Source organism: Phocoena sinus, chromosome 19, assembly GCF_008692025.1.
Source record: "Phocoena sinus isolate mPhoSin1 chromosome 19, mPhoSin1.pri, whole genome shotgun sequence".
Classification (NCBI taxonomy): domain Eukaryota; kingdom Metazoa; phylum Chordata; class Mammalia; order Artiodactyla; family Phocoenidae; genus Phocoena; species Phocoena sinus.
Genome location: NC_045781.1, coordinates 41,839,234 through 41,857,103, shown reverse-complemented (window position 1 = coordinate 41,857,103; position 17,870 = coordinate 41,839,234). Strand labels below are relative to the sequence as shown.

Genomic DNA, 17,870 nt, shown 5'->3' with positions numbered 1-17,870 from the left:
TCCTGTAGTTGAAATTTGGAAACTTTGTACAGCTTTATTACCTATTAACTACGTGTTTGGGGGTTGGGTACTGCTGTTTTTCTAGCAATTAACCCCAAATGAAACTACAGTGAGAAGGCAAGAACTTGATCTCCACTCAATCTGGTTGTAGATACTTGTGATCTCCCTCCAAACCAAGCTTTAGGATCCAGAAGCTTTTTACCTTCAACTCTCACATTGTTAGATTGCACTCTCTAGGTAGAAGAATGACACTGTGATACATTTAAGGAAGCAAAATATCCTAATCGTGTTTCTCAAAATTTGAGAAATGCATAGATCTATTAACATTTTTTAACATAACTTCAATGCTATCTTTATTATGTTATAAAATGTATACAGACATAAAACTCTGCCTACAGTTTCTATAGAACTATACAACTTACTATGAACTGGTGATTGTTTTGCTGAATCTAAGTCACTGCTCACCACATGAGTAGTGCTAGGACTATGGCAGTGGTGGGACTCTGGTGGGGATGCCTGTGCCACTATGTACTGAGAAATGATCCCAGTCTCTCCCACCTTCACCTTAGTGAGACTGCTGCAGAGCCTCTGTGCCTCCAGACTGCTGTGATGTCATCTGGCCTTTGCTGGAACTGAACACAGTTATGAAATGTGTTCTTCATAACATAACACATAGCTGTGACAGTTAAAGTATTACCACTTGGAGTCACTGTGATGCCTTCTGAAGCAATACTTGGTTAGAAGGTACTCATGCTGTTTTGTTTTTTAAGATTATGGCTGAGACAAAAACATTTAGACATTGTCAGAACTCAGAGACTAACAGACACACTGTCCTGATGGGTAAGAGTCTGAGGCCCACTCAGGGCCCCAGCTGTGCCAGCTGTGCTTGGAGATGGTGAGTTAGCCACTGGAATCTCTGGATGTCCATTTCCTCATCTCTAATGTAGTAGGTAATAGTACTTCCCTTGTAGGCTGTTGTGAGAATAAAATAAGATGCACGTAACTGTCTCCGCCATGAAGTCAGCCTTCTTCCCCCTGTGGGTGCTGAAGAAGCCACAGATAAAAGAAAGATCAAGGGTTTGAACAATAGTCTTTTTATTTATTTGTTTATTTATTTTTTGGGGCTGCACTGGGTCTTTGTTGCTGCATGCGGGCTTTCTCTAGTTGCGGCGAGCGGGGCTACTCTTCGTTGTGGTGAGCGGGCTTCTCATTGCTGTGGCTTCTCGTTGCAGAGCACAGGCTCTAGGCATGTTGGCTTCAGTAGTTGTGGCACGAGGGCTCAGTAGTTGTGGCTCACAGGCTCTAGAGCGCAGGCTCAGTAGTTGTGGCGCACGGGCATAGGTAGCTCCGCGGCATGTGGGATCTTCCTGGACTAGGGATCGAACCTGTGTCCCCTGCATTGGCAGGCAGATTCTTAACCACGGCGCCACCAGGGAAGTCCCTATAATAGTCTTTAAGTGGATTTTGGATAGCTTTAGATGACTGTATCAGTCAGGTGGAAAGTAGCAGAATTAGGATTATCAGTGGAGGGGTTTGACCACTGTCTCTTGCTCATTCTTCATCCATTTAAATTTTTACACACACTTCCATACTGTGCTTTGCTCTCCTAAACTGTAGCACTGGGCAGAAAGAGGTCTGTTGAAACAGGTGTTGCCCCTCACGTCTTATAGGAGGGACACGTATCATCTAGCAATTTGATACGAATGAGAAAAATCTCCCCAGCCACTGTGTACCGAGAAATGAGTCTGTACATTCAGGTGGTTGTAAATAAATTTGCCTAATGTTTACCCCCAAGAGGCAAGAACTGAAAAATGACAGCCCAGAGGAGGGGTGGAAATCTCTCTTCTGAAGTAATAGATTCTACCTAGCACCCGTGATGTAGGTCTGGTAAGCCACTGAGTTTTTGAGGTGCAAGCAAAATTCTTTCCTGTGAGCCAAACGTGGGGTACCATGCCAGTTCTATTCTGGAATATCTATGTGTGGCCCTGAGACTGGCCTATGTGTGACTTGCAGAGTTAATGATTATCCCAGCAGTTGTCTAAACTGCTTGGTTCCACTGGGCTGCTGCAAGCAGTTAGAGCAGTCTCCAGAGAGCAGCATGTTCCCCTTGCTCTTTGGTGCTGGACTGGTGGTTCTGAACCTAGTGAGCTCTGCAAGGAGCCAGAAGACAGAACCTCTTAGTGGCTCTGGGGACCAGCCCCTCTTCCGTGGTGCGGATCGATACGACTTTGCCATCGTGATCCCTCCAGGAGGCACAGAATGCTTTTGGCAATTTGCCCACCAGACTGGATACTTCTATTTCAGTTATGAGGTGGGTCATACTGGGGACTTGTTTTTCTTGTTTGTTCATTTCCTTTTGTAAAGGGGGTCAGGTTTTAAACGAACACAAGGTTCTAGTTGTCTTTATTATGCTGTGACTCCCCACCTGTTAATGAAACAGACCTGCAGTTAAATGGAAACTCCTGATGGATGAATAATCACTAAAACATATGGTTTGGCTTCTCAAATTGGGGGCTGTGGAAGTGTGCTCAAAGTCATGGGACAAACCGGGTGCCTCTTCCTGGAGAGGTAATCATCACACTTACTCGAGTTTAGAGATGAGAGGCGAAATAATCCATTTTTTAAATATTAAAATAATATGGATATGGTACCAAGTTGAATGAAAAGTCACATGAACTTTGGAGACAAACCCAGAGATTTCAAAGACGCTTCAGTTTATGAGGTTGGGGGAGCAACATTTACACCCTTGCCTTCAGGGGTAATTCCAGCAAATTGGAGAATCAGTAACTCAAGGCTTCTCTATGCAGTCAGACCTGTTGCTTTTAGGAAGGTAAATGTTTTCAAGTTGCCTGTTCACAGGCCAAGTACTTTAATCCATGCTGTGCCCAAGGATGGTCTGCTCAACAGTAAACTTAGAAGCTGTTCATTTCCTTTGTTCTTTATCTTAGAAACCTATTAACTTTCTAAATTTTGTTTACAGAGTAAAAGACTATGTTGATCTTATTCTACTCCAATGTAACTTACAATTTATTTTAAATTAACCTATCAGAGATTTTTCTTATCTCTGAATTTATAATAGAATAGTAGCTACTAGTCAGGTCACTGTAGCCTGGGCTTATCAAGACGCAGCTTGGAGGCAAGTACCTATTGAATGCCTTATTTATTTACTGTCAAGCATCAAATAAGCCCAAATCTGGTATACCACTGGAGAGGTCAAAACCAAGTGAGTTCTGCCAAGAACTCTACAGCCAGATTCATATACACCAACATGTCAGCTGCATGGTCTGAGACGTGTTTTCTTACCAGGGGTGCTATTGGCATTTGGGTCATTTCTTTGTCCTGCTTACTATTTCTAACATGGCAGGCTGTTCAGCACTGCTGTCCCCGCCCCTCTTCCCCTACTCACAACACCAGGGCAACGTCTCAGCCCAAATTCAAAGTGGGGGTTGGGCAGTACCATCCCTGATTGAGAACCACTGTGCTGATGGTCACTGGATGTCAATCTTACCATTCAGCTAGCTTCCTGATGATGCAGCAGGAGCTTTTCTCCCTCTTTAATGTGTCTCCGCAGGTTCAGCGGACACTGGGAATGTCACATGACCGGCATGTTGCTGCCACTGCACATACCCCACAGGGTTTCCTTATAGACACCACTAAGAATGTTCGGGGCCAGATTAACTTCTCCACCCAAGAGACAGGTCTGTTTTCGTCATCACGGCTATTATAATAATCATACATTTCTTTGAAATTGGGAAAATAATGAGGAAATATTGAAATTAATTAAGTACCTGAGATGTAAAAGCTCTGGCTTTTTCACATATGGATGGTGAAATAGTAAGAAAAAGATTTAGCCTTCAACACCAAAAACCAGATTTCCTGGAGACTGCCAATGGCCAAGGACATTAATCAGCAGTCCACTGGCAGTTTGGAAGCAGTCTCCAGGTGACTAATTATTATAACTCCAGGGTCCAGAAGCTCGATTTTATCTTATCATCTCCAACGAACCAGATTATTAGAAAGTGATCAAAACAGGCAGACCCACTTATGATACAGAATTCCAATTAATAAATTTATTATGGGACAGTATTTCTTTTCAGTCATCAAAACACTTGAGCCAGTTACCAAAACGCAGAACACAAGGAAATGCATGGCCATGAAAAATATCCGCATTCTACAACAAAGCACTTCTCCAGTCACCAGAAAATTCCTACAGCCAGATCGAGCCTGTCCTCACCCTGGCCGGCACCAGTCAGTTTGAACTGTCCTCTCTACCTGCCAGGTGCACAAAAAAAGACTATTTCTCAACAGGGACGTAAGAGAATCACTGAGTGGCACAGGATATTCAGCATTATTATGCAGCATCTTTGGCCCCTACGTAGTGCCTTCCAGTCATTTTGACAATCAAATACACTGCCACACCTTTCCAACCCTGCTCCTCCTCACTCCTCCCCCATCACCACACGTGGGGAGGTGACCCCAGTTGAGAACAAGCACCAGTACATACCCCAATCATCAGCCCCCATACAGACCACCTTGCAGGAAGTTACCCCAGTAGGATAGCTTCTTTCATTCACAAAGCATACATTTTTCCCCTACTTTCAAATTCAAATGATATCCCAACTCTCATGGTATGCAAGAAGCAAACACTATACTCTTAATATGCTCTTCTTGATCAGAAATTCCTTAAGAGACGTGGGAATTATACGTTGAAAAAGAGGAAGAAAACATTTTCTATCCAACATAGAGCTAAAGCTACTAATATTTGGCAAAACAGTATTATAAATAATTAGTAAAATAAGTTTCACGTAAGATCAGTATCTTCCACATCAAAAACTGGATTTTGTACTTCCTAAGTAAAAAGAAGGTGCTATAGTAGCACATTTAACACCGGACAACAGTTATCTCCAGGGAAATCTAGAGGGTGGGAGGGTGGGAGACCAAGATTTGGTAATGATCTAGGGATTCCTACAGGTTTTTATCAGCTTTGTCTAAAAAATCAGCAAAATCACTTTGGTTCTGTGCAAGTATACCTCAATTTTGGAGTCTTCTATGAGGGGCCTGAGATGGACCACAAAGAGAAGAATGAAAGAAAACAACTGAATGATACTTTGGATGCAATTGAGGTAATTGTTTTGTGAGAGAGAAACATCCATGGAAACTGACTTTAAATTTGGAGGAAAGATTAGAATTATGGGAGTAATATCATCAGAGTGAGGGCTCATTTGGGTAGAAAACAAACAGGCAAAGGGATTTGAAGCCTTTAATTAATTTTGTGACTTGGAGCTCTTGAAATTCCTCACTTGTTTTATACCAGGAATTGGCAAACAACGGTTCACAGGCCAAATCTGGCCCACTGCCTGTTTGTTTTTTAACTTAGATACAATTCCCCACTTTAAGTGTACAGTTTAGTGGTTTACAAGGTCCTGCAACCATTACCAGCATCTAATTCCAGAATAGTTTCATCACCCCAAAAGGAAACTGCAGACCTATTATTCACTGTGTTCCCCATGCCCCTCAGCCCTGGGTAATCCCTCACTAATCTACTTTGTTTATATAGATTTGCCTGTTCTGTACACTTCATATAAGTGGAATCATACAATGTGGCCTTTTGTCTTTGGCTTCTTTTATTTAGCATGTTTTCAAGGTTCATCCACATTGTACCATGTATTAATACTTCATTCCTTTTTCTGGATGAATAGTATTCTATTGTATATTTAAAACACCACATTTTGTTTATCTACTTATCAGCCGGTAGACATCTGGGTTATTTCCACTTTCTGGCTATCATGAACAATGCTGCTGTGAGCATTTGCCTACAAATTTTTGTGTGAACATGCTTTCATCTCTGTACACATATAAGCGGTATACTCTGCTGGCACATATGGTAACTTTTTACCTTCACTGAGGAACTGCTACATTCCACAGTGGCTAAACCATTTTACACTCCCACCAGCAGTGTATGAGTGTTGCAATTTCTCCATATCCCTGCCAACATGTTATAGTCTTTTTTGCTATAGCAATCCTAGTGGGTATAAGTGGTATCTTGTGATTTTTGAGTTGTGTCTCCCTGACACTGAGCATCTTTGCATGCTTTTTTGGAGAAATGTCTATTCAAATCCTTTGCCCATTTTAAAATCTGGTTATTTGTCTTTTTATGATTGAGTTCTAAGAGTTCTTTATATATTCTGGATACAAGTCTCTTAACAGATATATGATTTGCAAATATTTTCTCCCATTCTCTGGGATCTCTCTTGACTTTGATAGTCTGCTTGATGCACAAAAGCTCGCTGCCTGTTTTTGTAAGTGAAGTTTGACTAGAACACAGCCATGCTCATTTGACAATTACAGTTGGCCCTCTGTATCTGCAGATGCAGAACCTGCAGATGCAGAGGGCTGACTATGGGACTTCAGCATCCTCTGCAGGTCCTGGAACCCATCTCCCCACTGATAATGAGGGACAGCTAACTGGACACATTGTCTATGGCTGCTTTTGTGCTACAGTGGCAGAGCTTAGTAGTTGCAAGAGACTGTATGGCCTGCAAAGCCTAGAATATTTACTGTCTGGCCCTTCCATAAAAATTTGCAGGCCCTTATCTTTTACCATATACAAAGAACAGAAGACATCACCCAGAACAGCAATGATGTGCTGAGTACATGTCTAAATCTAGAGATAATCTGGAGGAACTTTCTAGTTTTAGCACTGAAGTTTTTCATTATAAAAATTATTTTTTTTATAACTGAAGTCCAGGCCATTTTTTCATAGACAACAAAACTAGCATTTATCAACAACTCCAATAGCCAATTTATAACATATTATAAAATCGTAAGTTACTCACTTCCAGATAAACTAAGTTAGTGCTGGTGGGTACCCAGGGGAGGCTAGATGAGGTTACAGAGGAACCCTTTCTGTATTTCATTTTCTGTCCTGCAGAAGAGTACACGAAAGCTGCAGAACAATATCTTTCACATGTGGCGATACTACAACTTCGCTCGCATGAGAAAAATGGCTGACTTTTTCCTACTCCAGTCAAACTATAACTATGTGAATTGGTGGTCGACAGCCCAGAGCCTTGTTATTATTCTTTCTGGGATCCTGCAGCTGTATTTCTTGAAGCGTCTCTTCAACATTCCAACGACTACAGACACAAAGAAGCCAAGATGCTAAGCTTGAACAACTACAGTGCCCTGGCTCTTTTCTTCTGGGGCACAAGCTCTCTCAAATCTTTGTAAAGTTATTGGGAAAAAATCAATTTTTCTTGTTAGAAAGTTGTAGCCTATTGCTCTCATCTACACAGGCAAAATAGCAATAAATAAAAGTGTGTAAAGTTTTGACGTTGACTATTTCTAAAGTACACACTAAATGCTACCATCAAAATAGTGTCCATCGTACTGCAGCCCCTTAACCTTCACTATGTCTATTTAGAAATTAACAGAGAACCTTGGAAAGGAGAAAAGTTGAAAAATATGGGACAAAAACATATAAAACTGGGTTTTATATGTTGCATACAAAAACCGGAGTTGGTAGAGTGCTTTTTTGTAATTGAAAAATGATTTGTTTTTAGAGATGTCACCTTTGGAAGTTAAATTAAGCAGTATATGCACTAAAGAAACTGCTTTACAATACAGGTACTTAAAAATTTTTTTGTCTATGATATGTTTTTCACTAAAAAATATTTTAGTAATTCTAAAAATAATTTTGGAAGGCATGGGAGAAGGATGGAGGAGCTAAATTATTATTTCAGGGTCTCTGAGTAGTGCATTTTGTCCAGTCCAGTCATGTAATTAAAGATTTGTAAGAATATATGTATAAATGAATCACTTTGCTGTACACCTGAAACTAACCCAATATTGTACGTCAACTATACTACAATAAAAAAATTTTTTTAATTAAAAAAAACTGGAAAGATTTATAAGAGAAATTGTTTTAGAAATCAAGGTGATAAAAATAACATTCAGCCTGGGATCATACCATTCAAGAAAAAGAGTGAGAAAACTGCTTGTAAAAGCCAAGATAATATAATCAAATTATGTTCATAAGATCCTACTCTTAGTAACAGAAATACTCAGTATAAACGTTACAGAAATAACTCTTACCATTTATTCAACACTCTCATTTGCCAGGCACTGTGCTAGATGCTTTACGATCACGATTTCCACTTCTAAAAACTATTCTTAGGAAGACGGCTAGGCTGCTTTTTGAAACAGAAGGAAATGAAGCTTATTAAAGTTTAATGACTCATCTAAGGCCATACAGCTGGTAGATGTGAGAACTGGTGTTTGAATCCAAGTTTTTTTCCCACACTACACAGCACCTACCGTAAAGAAAATCGGCAGAATAAACTGCTCTTACTGTTTTATCCAAATTTCATTTGTAAAATTCCACACATGACCTACTATTCTGATGGCAATATCTATCTTTCATAGTATTAATAAAAAAGAAAATTCATTACGTTCTTATCATGTGTTTGGAAAACAGTGTTATCACAGATAACAATACGCTATTCTTGTCCTCAGTTCCAACAATTTAGAACCTGTTACTCAAAACAAGAAGCCCTCTGATTCAAATATAAAACACAGCATTCTAGTTAGTCATAATCACAAAGATCCAAAACCCCGTTTTTGAGCCATTTCTGCATAATAAGAATCCAGCCTGCATTTGTCCATAACAGAATATTAAACTAAGAAGTCCCTGAAGAAGTCACAGTGTTGACAAAATTCAACATGATGGTGGAGCCTACACAGACACAGGAAACAAAGCTAGGCCCTTCCACACAGCCACAAGTCCTCGCGATGATTTCGTTTTAAGTCAATGTCTCTTCATGCCGCACATATTCCCCAATGTCTGCTTGATGAAATACCACAATCGCCATGGGGTCTACTTTCCTGCAGTCTTGTGTAGACTTTGCTGCCACCCCAAAACCCTGGGATTCAAAAGAAGAGACACTGATTCACTCAAGTCATTCAATAAGTACGTATTGAGGTCTGGAAACAACAAAGACGAAAAGATACAGTTCTTTGAAGAATTCAAAAGGTGCTGAGAATTTAGTCTCTCAAGCGCAGACTGAAAATACATCCATCTTGAATAAAAAGATACTTGATTTTTTAACAGCAACCATCTCTACTCACCAAAGGGATGTCTGCCATGGAGTACACCACAACTCCCTGGTACTGAGAAGTATTTTCAGTGATTCGACCAAGTCCAGATTTCAGCACATGGTTCCCATACAGGAAGGATTGCTCTGCTCCAGGTTTTATCCACACTTTATACTGTAAAAAAGAGAATTAAATCCAAGAGACATAAAAATGCTAAATAGTTAGACCCCTGCAGATAGGCTAACTGCTAGATTTATGGTTAATTTCCTTCTTTTTATCCCTTATGAACTAAGTTTTTTTGGTTCTTTTATTTATTTTCTTTTCAGTTGAAGTATAGTAATCTACAATACTATGTTAGTTGAAGGTGCAAAACATAGTGATCTGATATTTCTATACATTACAAAAGGATCACAATAATACAAAGTTACTGTATCTGTGTCATCTGTCTCCATACAAGATTATTAAGGTATTACTGACCATATGCCCCGTGCTATATATGTCACCTGTGAGGTTCGTCTGTCTTGTAACATGAATTTTAAAGAAAAGAGAGAAAGAGTCATGCTTCCCTTAATATGTTCACCCCGTGAAGAGACCAGCCAGGAGGTTCTTACCTCGACTCTACAATCAACTTCTCCCATGGGCAGTTTAACAGCTCTTTTCTGTACCCCACTACGCTCCTCTTCACAGCCACCTATTTGGTTTTTGGTCTTGAGCTGGGTCTGCATAGGCTTTTCAGTTTCTACTGGAGATAACTACCACTACGCGGCCACACAGGGCTCCTACACCTGAGCCCCGACCACGCCCAGGCAGCAAGATGTACACACATCTCCAGGTGCTGGCACTGACCCTAAGCACCGTCAGCGACTCCGTCGCAGAAAAGGTGCCCAATTCTGCCTTCTGATGTGGCCCTCAGCCTAGACTTCCTCCATCCCTAGTGGCGGACTGACACCACCCCACAAACCTTGGCATACGGTGCTAGGTAATCCAGAGCCGTGATGTGCAACCGAAACTTGTGGGTCTTCGTGAATTTTCCGAAGCACGTCCCCAGCGACACCAGCTTGTCACCGGAGATGTTGGCGGCCAACTTCAAAATCTTCTCACTGAAGGGATAAAGAAAAAGGCAGTGTCAGATGAGGGAGGCTGGAGGGACCCAGGACCCCACCCGGCTCCATGCTGCCTACCCGGCCCCGCGCCGCCTCACCTCACGTAGTACACCCGGTCGTTGTGCAGCCTGAAACAGTAGGTGCCGTCGGGCCTGTCGACCAGCAGCTGCAGATTCTCCCCGATGCTGAGAGCAAAAGGAAGACTAGAGGCCGCGCCCGGACTCATCCCGGCACCGCGCCCCCCGCTCCACCCACGCCCCTCCGCGCCACCCACACACTCCCTCTTCTGCCCCGCGCACTCTTACTATTTTGCTATCTTCTCAAACATTACTCGCGTCTCCTCTTCAGTCAGAGGCCGCATTTTCCCGCTGGGTTGGAACGCCGGATCCTCGTGCCTCAGTTACCGGAAACGGAAGATCAGCCGCTCCTTGGCAACCTCAAAGCCTGCCTCTCTAGCTGCTTTCCAGTCGTTTCCCCACGCTAGCGCCCCGTAACCTGGACGACTATCGGGGAAAGAAAGCGGGCCTGATGAGAAACCATAGAGACCGGAAGTACGCCCCGGCTGCTTTCGATTCTACGGAGTCAGCGCCCTCGCTGAGCGGGAGGGAAAGTGACGCTGCTGCTGAGAAGATGGCGGCAACAGCGACTCTCCCGCTCTCGACTAAGGCCTCGGCCACAGCGACGGCCACCGCGGCTGCTCTCGGGGAGGTGGAGGATGAAGGGCTCCTGGCGTCGCTGTTCCGGGACCGCTTCCCGGAGGCCCAGTGGCGGGAGCGGCCCGACGTGGGCCGCTACCTCAGGGAGTTGAGCGGCTCGGGGCTGGAACGGCTGCGGCGCGAGCCCGACCGCCTGGCCGAGGAGCGAGCGCAGCTGCTGCAGCAGACGCGCGACTTGGCCTTCGCCAACTACAAGACCTTCATCCGCGGCGCCGAGTGCACCGAGCGCATCCACCGCCTCTTTGGCGACGTGGAGGAGTCGCTTGGCCGCCTGCTCGACCGCTTGCCCAGCTTCCAACAGAGCTGCAGGTGCGGCGGGTCCGGTGCTATAAAGGGGCTTTTAATACCTGTAATCGCTATCATTTACGACGATAGAAATAGCTAACACTTAGATAGCGCTTACCATATGCCAGGTTCTCCTCTGAGCATTTCATTAATCCATTTAAACTGCACAGCAGCCTTCGAGGTAGGTATTGTTATTTGCATTTTGCGTATGAGGAAGTTAAGACACAGAGGTTAGTGACCGTCCCAGGGCACAGCTAGTAAGTTTCGAAGCCAGAATTGGAACCCAGCAGCACGTCCCTCTCTCATAGGGCTGTTGTGAGCACTAAATAGAATCCATGCAAAGCACTTATCATTGGGTCTGACATAATACTCTACAATTGTCAGCTTAACATATGTGCATATTTATGTAAACCTATACACACAACACAAACACACAACACACATGTACACACAACAGCTTGGACCAGAGGTCATCTGCTCTAAACCGTTCATTGATAGGAGGCTGACAAGGAAATCCTCCCGTTTGGGGACAGTAAAAATCATCAGCCAAAAAAAAAAAATCTTCCTTTTTGACCCATATTCTCCCTCCCTCGACCCTTAATCCATTATCCCTAATTCTGCCTTCCAGTCTTTCGTGATAAAAGTTTAAGTTTTCTTTTGAGTCTTTGAATATTTGAAAATAGCTTTCATACTCTTCCAATCCCTTAGAATAGATGGAGGGCTTCACAAAGCAGGTGTCTGCAGTTACCGAGAAGAAATGGAGACTAGCAGGAGCTGAGGTTGGACCATAGCATAGGAGATTAAGAGGCTGAGGGAACTTGGGGGTAAGGCTGTAGTTCTAGGCTAGTTAGGGCATTATGAAAATAATAAGAATAGCTGTTATTAAAGGAACATTTACTCCATATCAGGTCCTATGTTAAATGCTTTATACACATCATCTCATTTAATCCTCACATCCTTAGGAGGTGGGTCCTGTTACTATTTTACCAATGAAGAAACAGTTGAGAGAGCCTAAGTACCTTGCTACAACTTGTTAAGTGGCAGATCTGGGTTCAAATCTTTTTATCACTTATTAGTTGTGTGATCTTGGACAAGTTGCTTAAAATCTCTGGGATTAAAATTTCAAGGGTAAAAGTACTTATCTAATGGGGTTGGTGTGAAGATTAAATCAGATAAATCAGCCCAGTGCTCAGTTCATAGTAAGTGCTTGGTATTTGTAGCGAAGACTTGGATGCAGAGCAGTGAACCACCAATGTACTCCTGATTGTTACTAGGAATTTTGTGAAAGAGGCTGAGGAGATCAGCTCCAATCGCCAAATGAACACCCTGACTCTAAACCGGCACACAGAAATCCTGGAAATCCTGGAGATCCCTCAGCTCATGGACACCTGTGTCCGGAACAGCTATTATGAAGAGGCCCTGGAGCTTGCAGCCTACGTACGCCGACTGGAAAGGAAATACTCCTCCATCCCTGTCATCCAGGTAGCCAACTTGCCCAGAGAGGACTCAAGCTGATGTTCTTGTGATCAGTAATTCTGTGGTCATCACTGACCGTTTAGGCAGAAACCTTAGGGAAACTCCTTGCATTTTTCACATCAGTTTCTGCAAGGAAGGCAGGCTTGATCATAAAACATACATTCATTATTCAGTCAGCTGATAAATATTAATCATGTGCCAGGCATTGATCTAGATGCTGGGGGTACAATGTGAACAAAGACAAGGCCTTGGCTCTCATAAGCTGCTAGTTGGCAAATAAATAAATAATATCCTTTCAGATAGTGTTAAGTATCTTAACAAAATAAACCAGGGAATGGGGCAGGAGGCTAAGGTGGGTTACTCTAGGTAGAGTGGTCAGGAAAGGCTCTTCTGGTGAGGTAACATTTAAGCTGAGACCCAGATGACGAGAAGGAGCCAGCCACATGAAGATGGGGGAGAGCCAACCAGAAAGTGGTACGAACAAGTGTAGCAGGCTAAGGAGGGAAGAAGTTGGAGTGTTTGAAGTATAAAGATAGCCATTCTGGCTGGATTGCAGTGAGCAAGGGGAGAGCATTAGGAAGCAGGTAAGGGCAGAAGAACCAGGCGGGGCCCGTAGGCCGCAGTGAACCAAACCTTTGCTGGTGAACCTGTATGCATCAGTTTTAGGAAATCTACTTCGTATGTCAGGACAGCAGTGGGAATGTTGGTCTGCAGTATTCAGGGTTAGTGGAATGGGTTCCAGGGAGTGTCTTTCCCAGCGTGGTGACTCACCCCCTGTGTCGTCAGGGCATTGTGAACGAAGTGCGCCAGTCCATGCAGCTGATGCTGAGCCAGCTGATCCAACAACTGAGGACGAACATCCAGCTCCCTGCCTGCCTCCGTGTCATTGGCTTCTTACGGCAAATGGATGTCTTCACCGAGGCTGAGTTGAGGGTCAAGTTTCTTCAGGCCCGAGATGCTTGGCTCCGTTCTATCCTGACTGCCATCCCCAGTGATGATCCCTATTTCCACATCACGAAAACCATCGAGGCCTGCCGTGTCCATCTGTTCGATATTATCACCCAGTACCGTGCCATCTTCTCAGACGAGGACCCGTTGCTGCCCCCTGCCACGGGCGAGCACACCGTGAATGAGAGTGCCATCTTCCATGGCTGGGTGCTGCAGAAAGTCTCACAATTCCTGCAGGTGCTGGAGACTGACCTTAACCGAGGGATAGGCAGCCGTCTGGACTCTCTGCTGGGCCAGTGCATGTACTTTGGACTGTCTTTTAGCCGGGTAGGGGCTGATTTCCGGGGTCAGTTAGCTCCTGTTTTCCAGCGAGTGGCTATCAGCACTTTCCAGAAAGCAATTCAGGAAACGGTCGAGAAGTTCCAGGATGAAATGAACTCCTACACCCTCATCTCAACTCCAGCCATCCTGAGCAGCAGTAACCTGCCTGCTGCTGTTCCAGTCACTCAGCCGGGGACCCTGCAGCCACCCATGGTGCTCTTAGACTTCCCACCCCTTGCCTGCTTCCTCAACAATATTCTGGTCGCCTTCAATGATCTGCGCCTCTGCTGCCCCATGGCCCTGGCGCAGGATGTGACTGCGGCCCTGGAAGACGCCCTTGCCAAGGTGAGCACATACTGTTGGCTCTCTTCTGGGGCCTCCTTTAGTAACAGGTGGCCAGACTTTTGTAATAAACCAGTCTGTGTGACAGTGGTGCCTGCTGACTTCGGTTTAGTGTGGTTTTAGAGGTTTTTCTGGTTGAAAAGCTCTGGTTAGTCTCCTTTCATGAAGTGTCTCACCTGTAGTAATGGTTCAGTAATATATTGATTTTCTATTGCTGCATAACAAACTCACACAAACATAGCAGCTTAAAACAACACACATTTATCATGTCTGTTTCTGTCAGTCAGGAGTCCAGGCACAGCCTAAATGGGTTGGTCCTCTGCTCACAAGGTTGTAGTCAAGGTGTTGGCCAGGCTGTGGACTCATCTGGAGCTCAGGGTCCCCTCCTTTCAAGCTCACTCACAGTGGCAGATTTCTGTTCCTTACAGTTGTAGGACTGAGGCCCTCAACTCCTAGAGACCAACCCACTCCATAGGCAGTTCAGTGTGGCTTTTTGATTCTTCAGAGCCAATGGGAGAGCATCTCTCCTTGCTAAGTCTCCTTTAGAGGAGTCCTCAACCCTCTTTTAAGAGGCTCATCTAATTAGGGTAGGCCCACCCAGGATAACCTCCCTTTTCATTAATTCAATCAGCCAGTTAGGGACGTTAATTAAAACGGCCAAATCCTTCACCTTCGCCATATTCTGTGGGTTAGAAACAAGTCACAGATTCTGCCTGCACTCAAGGGGAGGAGATTACACAAAGGAGTGGATACCAGGGGGCGGGGATTACAAGCGCCATATTAGAATTCTGCCTAATACAAGTAATACTACCAATATTGCTAATATCCGAGTATGGTGCATTTTTACACGTTAAATCTTTAGATATTGGGTGTTTCTTGTAATTGACGACATCTTACAGTTGCTGTCAGCCAGGTGGCAGTTGTGATGTGGTTGTATAAAATCTTTCTGTGGATGTCCTCCTGTAAGAAAGAGCAAGGAGGGCTTCCCTGGTGGTGCAGTGGTTGAGAGTCTGCCTGCCAACACAGGGGACATGGGTTCATGCCCCGGTCCGGGAAGATCCCACATGCCGCGGAGCAGCTGGGCCTGTGAGCCATGGCCGCTGAGCCTGCGCGTCTGGAGCCTGTGCTCCACAACGGGAGAGGCCACAACAGTGAGAGGCCTGCGTACCGCAAAAAAAAAAAAAAAAAAAAAAAAAAAACAAGGAAGCATGAGCAATGAAGCCTTTTAGGGTCAGTGAAATTCAGATAATAGTAATTAGCTAATATTCATCTAGAGCTTACTTCATGCCACGTAATTTATCATACTTTACACATATTAAAACTTAATTCTCATAACCCTGTCAGGTTAGGTTCTGTTGCTGGCCCTACTTTATAGATGAGGGAACTCAGGCACAGAGGGCGTGGGGTGCTTAAGTAATCACTTAGAGGCCACAGAACCAGTGAGTGGCATAGCTGGAATTTGAGCCCAGAACTCTGGTGACTCTGGCACCAGAGTCTATGTTCGTTATTTATTTATTTATTTGTTTGTTTGGCCGTGCCTCTTGGCTTGTAACCAGAGATTGAACCTGGGCCCTTGGCAGTGAAAGCACAGAGCTCTAACCACTGGACTGCCAGGGAATTCCCCAGACTTTATGTTCTTAACCCTGTCACTGTGACCCTGCCTGTAATGTCAGCTAGGCTGTTATTTGTGTGTGGAACTTCTTTTCCAGCTCTATTTTTTCCTCCTTTACAATTTTCTAGTGGTTCTAGCATTGTGGAACTTCAGAGGCCTTACTCAGTAGAAGCCTTTTATAGTGTTGCTTCATCTTCCTGGATCCACCATAGTTCTGGTCCATCTCCCATGGGAGCCAAAAGCAATGTATTCTGTGTATAATTTCATGATGCTCCTCCACTGGAACTGGAAACTGCACTAGTAATAAAACTAGTTGGATAAGAAATACATCAGTGAAGTGACAGAATTGTGAAGATTGACCACAATTGTGAATTTAAACAAGATAATAATATGTACGGTTTGGAACAACTTTCTTCATGAAAACTTGAGGGGTGCACATTTGTACCTAGCTTTATATACTGCTGATGGTGATAGACTAACTCGGTGATTGATGGTGCCCTTGTCTCTTAGGTAACAAAAGTAATCTTGGCCTTCCATCGTGCTGAAGAGGCTGCCTTCAGCAGTGGGGAGCAAGAGCTCTTCGTCCAGTTCTGCACTGTCTTCCTGGAAGACCTCGTTCCTTATTTAAATCGCTGTCTCCAAGTCCTTTTTCCTCCAGCTCAGATGGCACAGACCTTAGGTAAAAGAAGGGAAAAGATTCCTAAAACTATTTTATTGACATAATTCACATACTAAATAATTCACCTATTTGTAAAATTCAAGGTTTTTATTAAGTGTACACAGGTGTGCAACCGTTCCTACCATCTAGTTTTAGAAAGATCCCCGGTGTTCATTTGTGGTCATTCCCCAATCTTGCCCTTAGTCCCTGGCAGCCACTAATCTTTCTGTTGCAGTAGATTTGCCCTTTCTGGACATTTCATATCAACAGAATCATACATTATGTTTATATCTAGCTAAGTGGAAGAAGCCAGTCACAAAAGAACCACATAATGTATGATTCCGTTGACATTAAATGTTTACAGATGGTGTTTTTAAAATATTTTTTAGAATTTACCTTCCCTTCCCTATGCCCCCTCTCTCTCTGCCTGTGAAGGGGGTGTGGGAGGCACAATTTCCCAAAGGGTAGTGGGCCAGTGATCCCACTAGCAGAGTGGCTGCTCTCTGCTCCCCCAGCTTTTCCTTGGGCCTGTCCAGGGAAGCCAGTGCCTGCTGAGGCTCTCCTGGTGCTTTTTTTCTCCATCCGTCCTGCACTGTGCTGTTCCCATTACTTTCAAAGTCTGGCTTTACTGCATAGGTGCCTGTCCCATATCGCAAAGGTGATTTTTATTGTATTGAAATATGGTAACTGTGTTCGTTACTTCTAATAAGTGTTTTTTTGTTTTTGTTTTTTTACCTGTGACACATAATTAAATTCATTAAACGCTTTTTCCACTTCTATTCTTTACCATCTGGGCCAGGCATTCCACCCACTCAGCTCTCCAAGTACGGAAACCTGGGGCATGTGAACGTCAGCGTCGTCCAGGAGCCTCTGGCCTGTATCCTGCCGAAGAGAGAGATGGCCTTCTGTCTAGACGACAAGGTGCTAGTCCCCGAGGTCACAGCTCCAGCGCCAGAACCCCCAGCCGAGGGGCCAGTCCTCGAACCTGTCACCCCGGCTTTCCCTGACGGGGGGCAACAGGAGGTGGGATCCGTGGGACCGCCGCAGGCAGCCGACGAGCCTAGTGCAGGCACTTGACAGGCGCCCTCTGCGCCTGGGCCAGTGCGGCGGGTACCGGGGCCCCGGAGCCCGAGGGGCTTACTTACTGCAGGGCCCGGTGGGAACGGGAGTTGCCGCGCGTGGGAGAGGCTGCGAAGGCATAATTAATGGGAGAACCTCCTGGATATTCTTGTAAATGCTTGATTAAACTATTAGAAATGGAATTAAATAATAAAGCTGGTGGACGCCACCCAGAGGCAGGCTGCGAAGCGTGAGCG

The 17,870-nt window shown here is 44.4% G+C and overlaps 3 protein-coding genes across 4 annotated transcripts; 2 read left to right on the top strand and 1 right to left on the bottom strand.

Moving 5' to 3' along the window:
- The first annotated feature begins 1,939 nt into the window (after positions 1 to 1,939).
- On the top strand, positions 1,940 to 7,322 carry TMED6 (transmembrane p24 trafficking protein 6). The gene is made up of 4 exons (XM_032612188.1): positions 1,940 to 2,311; positions 3,572 to 3,698; positions 4,972 to 5,123; positions 6,932 to 7,322. Exons 1-4 carry the CDS (start codon positions 1,976 to 1,978, stop codon positions 7,163 to 7,165), a joined length of 849 nt encoding a protein of 282 aa, XP_032468079.1. The 5' UTR covers positions 1,940 to 1,975; the 3' UTR covers positions 7,166 to 7,322.
- On the bottom strand, positions 2,305 to 10,633 carry NIP7 (nucleolar pre-rRNA processing protein NIP7). Of its 2 annotated transcripts, none has more exons than XM_032612192.1 (5): positions 10,502 to 10,633; positions 10,295 to 10,381; positions 10,055 to 10,193; positions 9,127 to 9,267; positions 2,305 to 2,425 (listed from the first exon to the last, which is right to left on the bottom strand). In XM_032612192.1, exons 1-5 carry the CDS (start codon positions 10,555 to 10,557, stop codon positions 2,369 to 2,371), a joined length of 480 nt encoding a protein of 159 aa, XP_032468083.1. In that variant the 5' UTR covers positions 10,558 to 10,633; the 3' UTR covers positions 2,305 to 2,368. The 2 variants fall into 2 exon arrangements, with proteins under 2 accessions (XP_032468083.1, XP_032468082.1); XM_032612191.1 differs by lacking the exon at positions 2,305 to 2,425 and adding an exon at positions 4,051 to 8,921.
- A 60-nt stretch (positions 10,634 to 10,693) lies between these two features.
- Positions 10,694 to 17,846, top strand: COG8 (component of oligomeric golgi complex 8). Its single transcript, XM_032612177.1, has 5 exons — positions 10,694 to 11,221; positions 12,472 to 12,679; positions 13,460 to 14,287; positions 16,407 to 16,575; positions 17,354 to 17,846. Exons 1-5 carry the CDS (start codon positions 10,725 to 10,727, stop codon positions 17,629 to 17,631), a joined length of 1,980 nt encoding a protein of 659 aa, XP_032468068.1. The 5' UTR covers positions 10,694 to 10,724; the 3' UTR covers positions 17,632 to 17,846.
- The last annotated feature ends 24 nt before the right edge of the window (positions 17,847 to 17,870 follow it).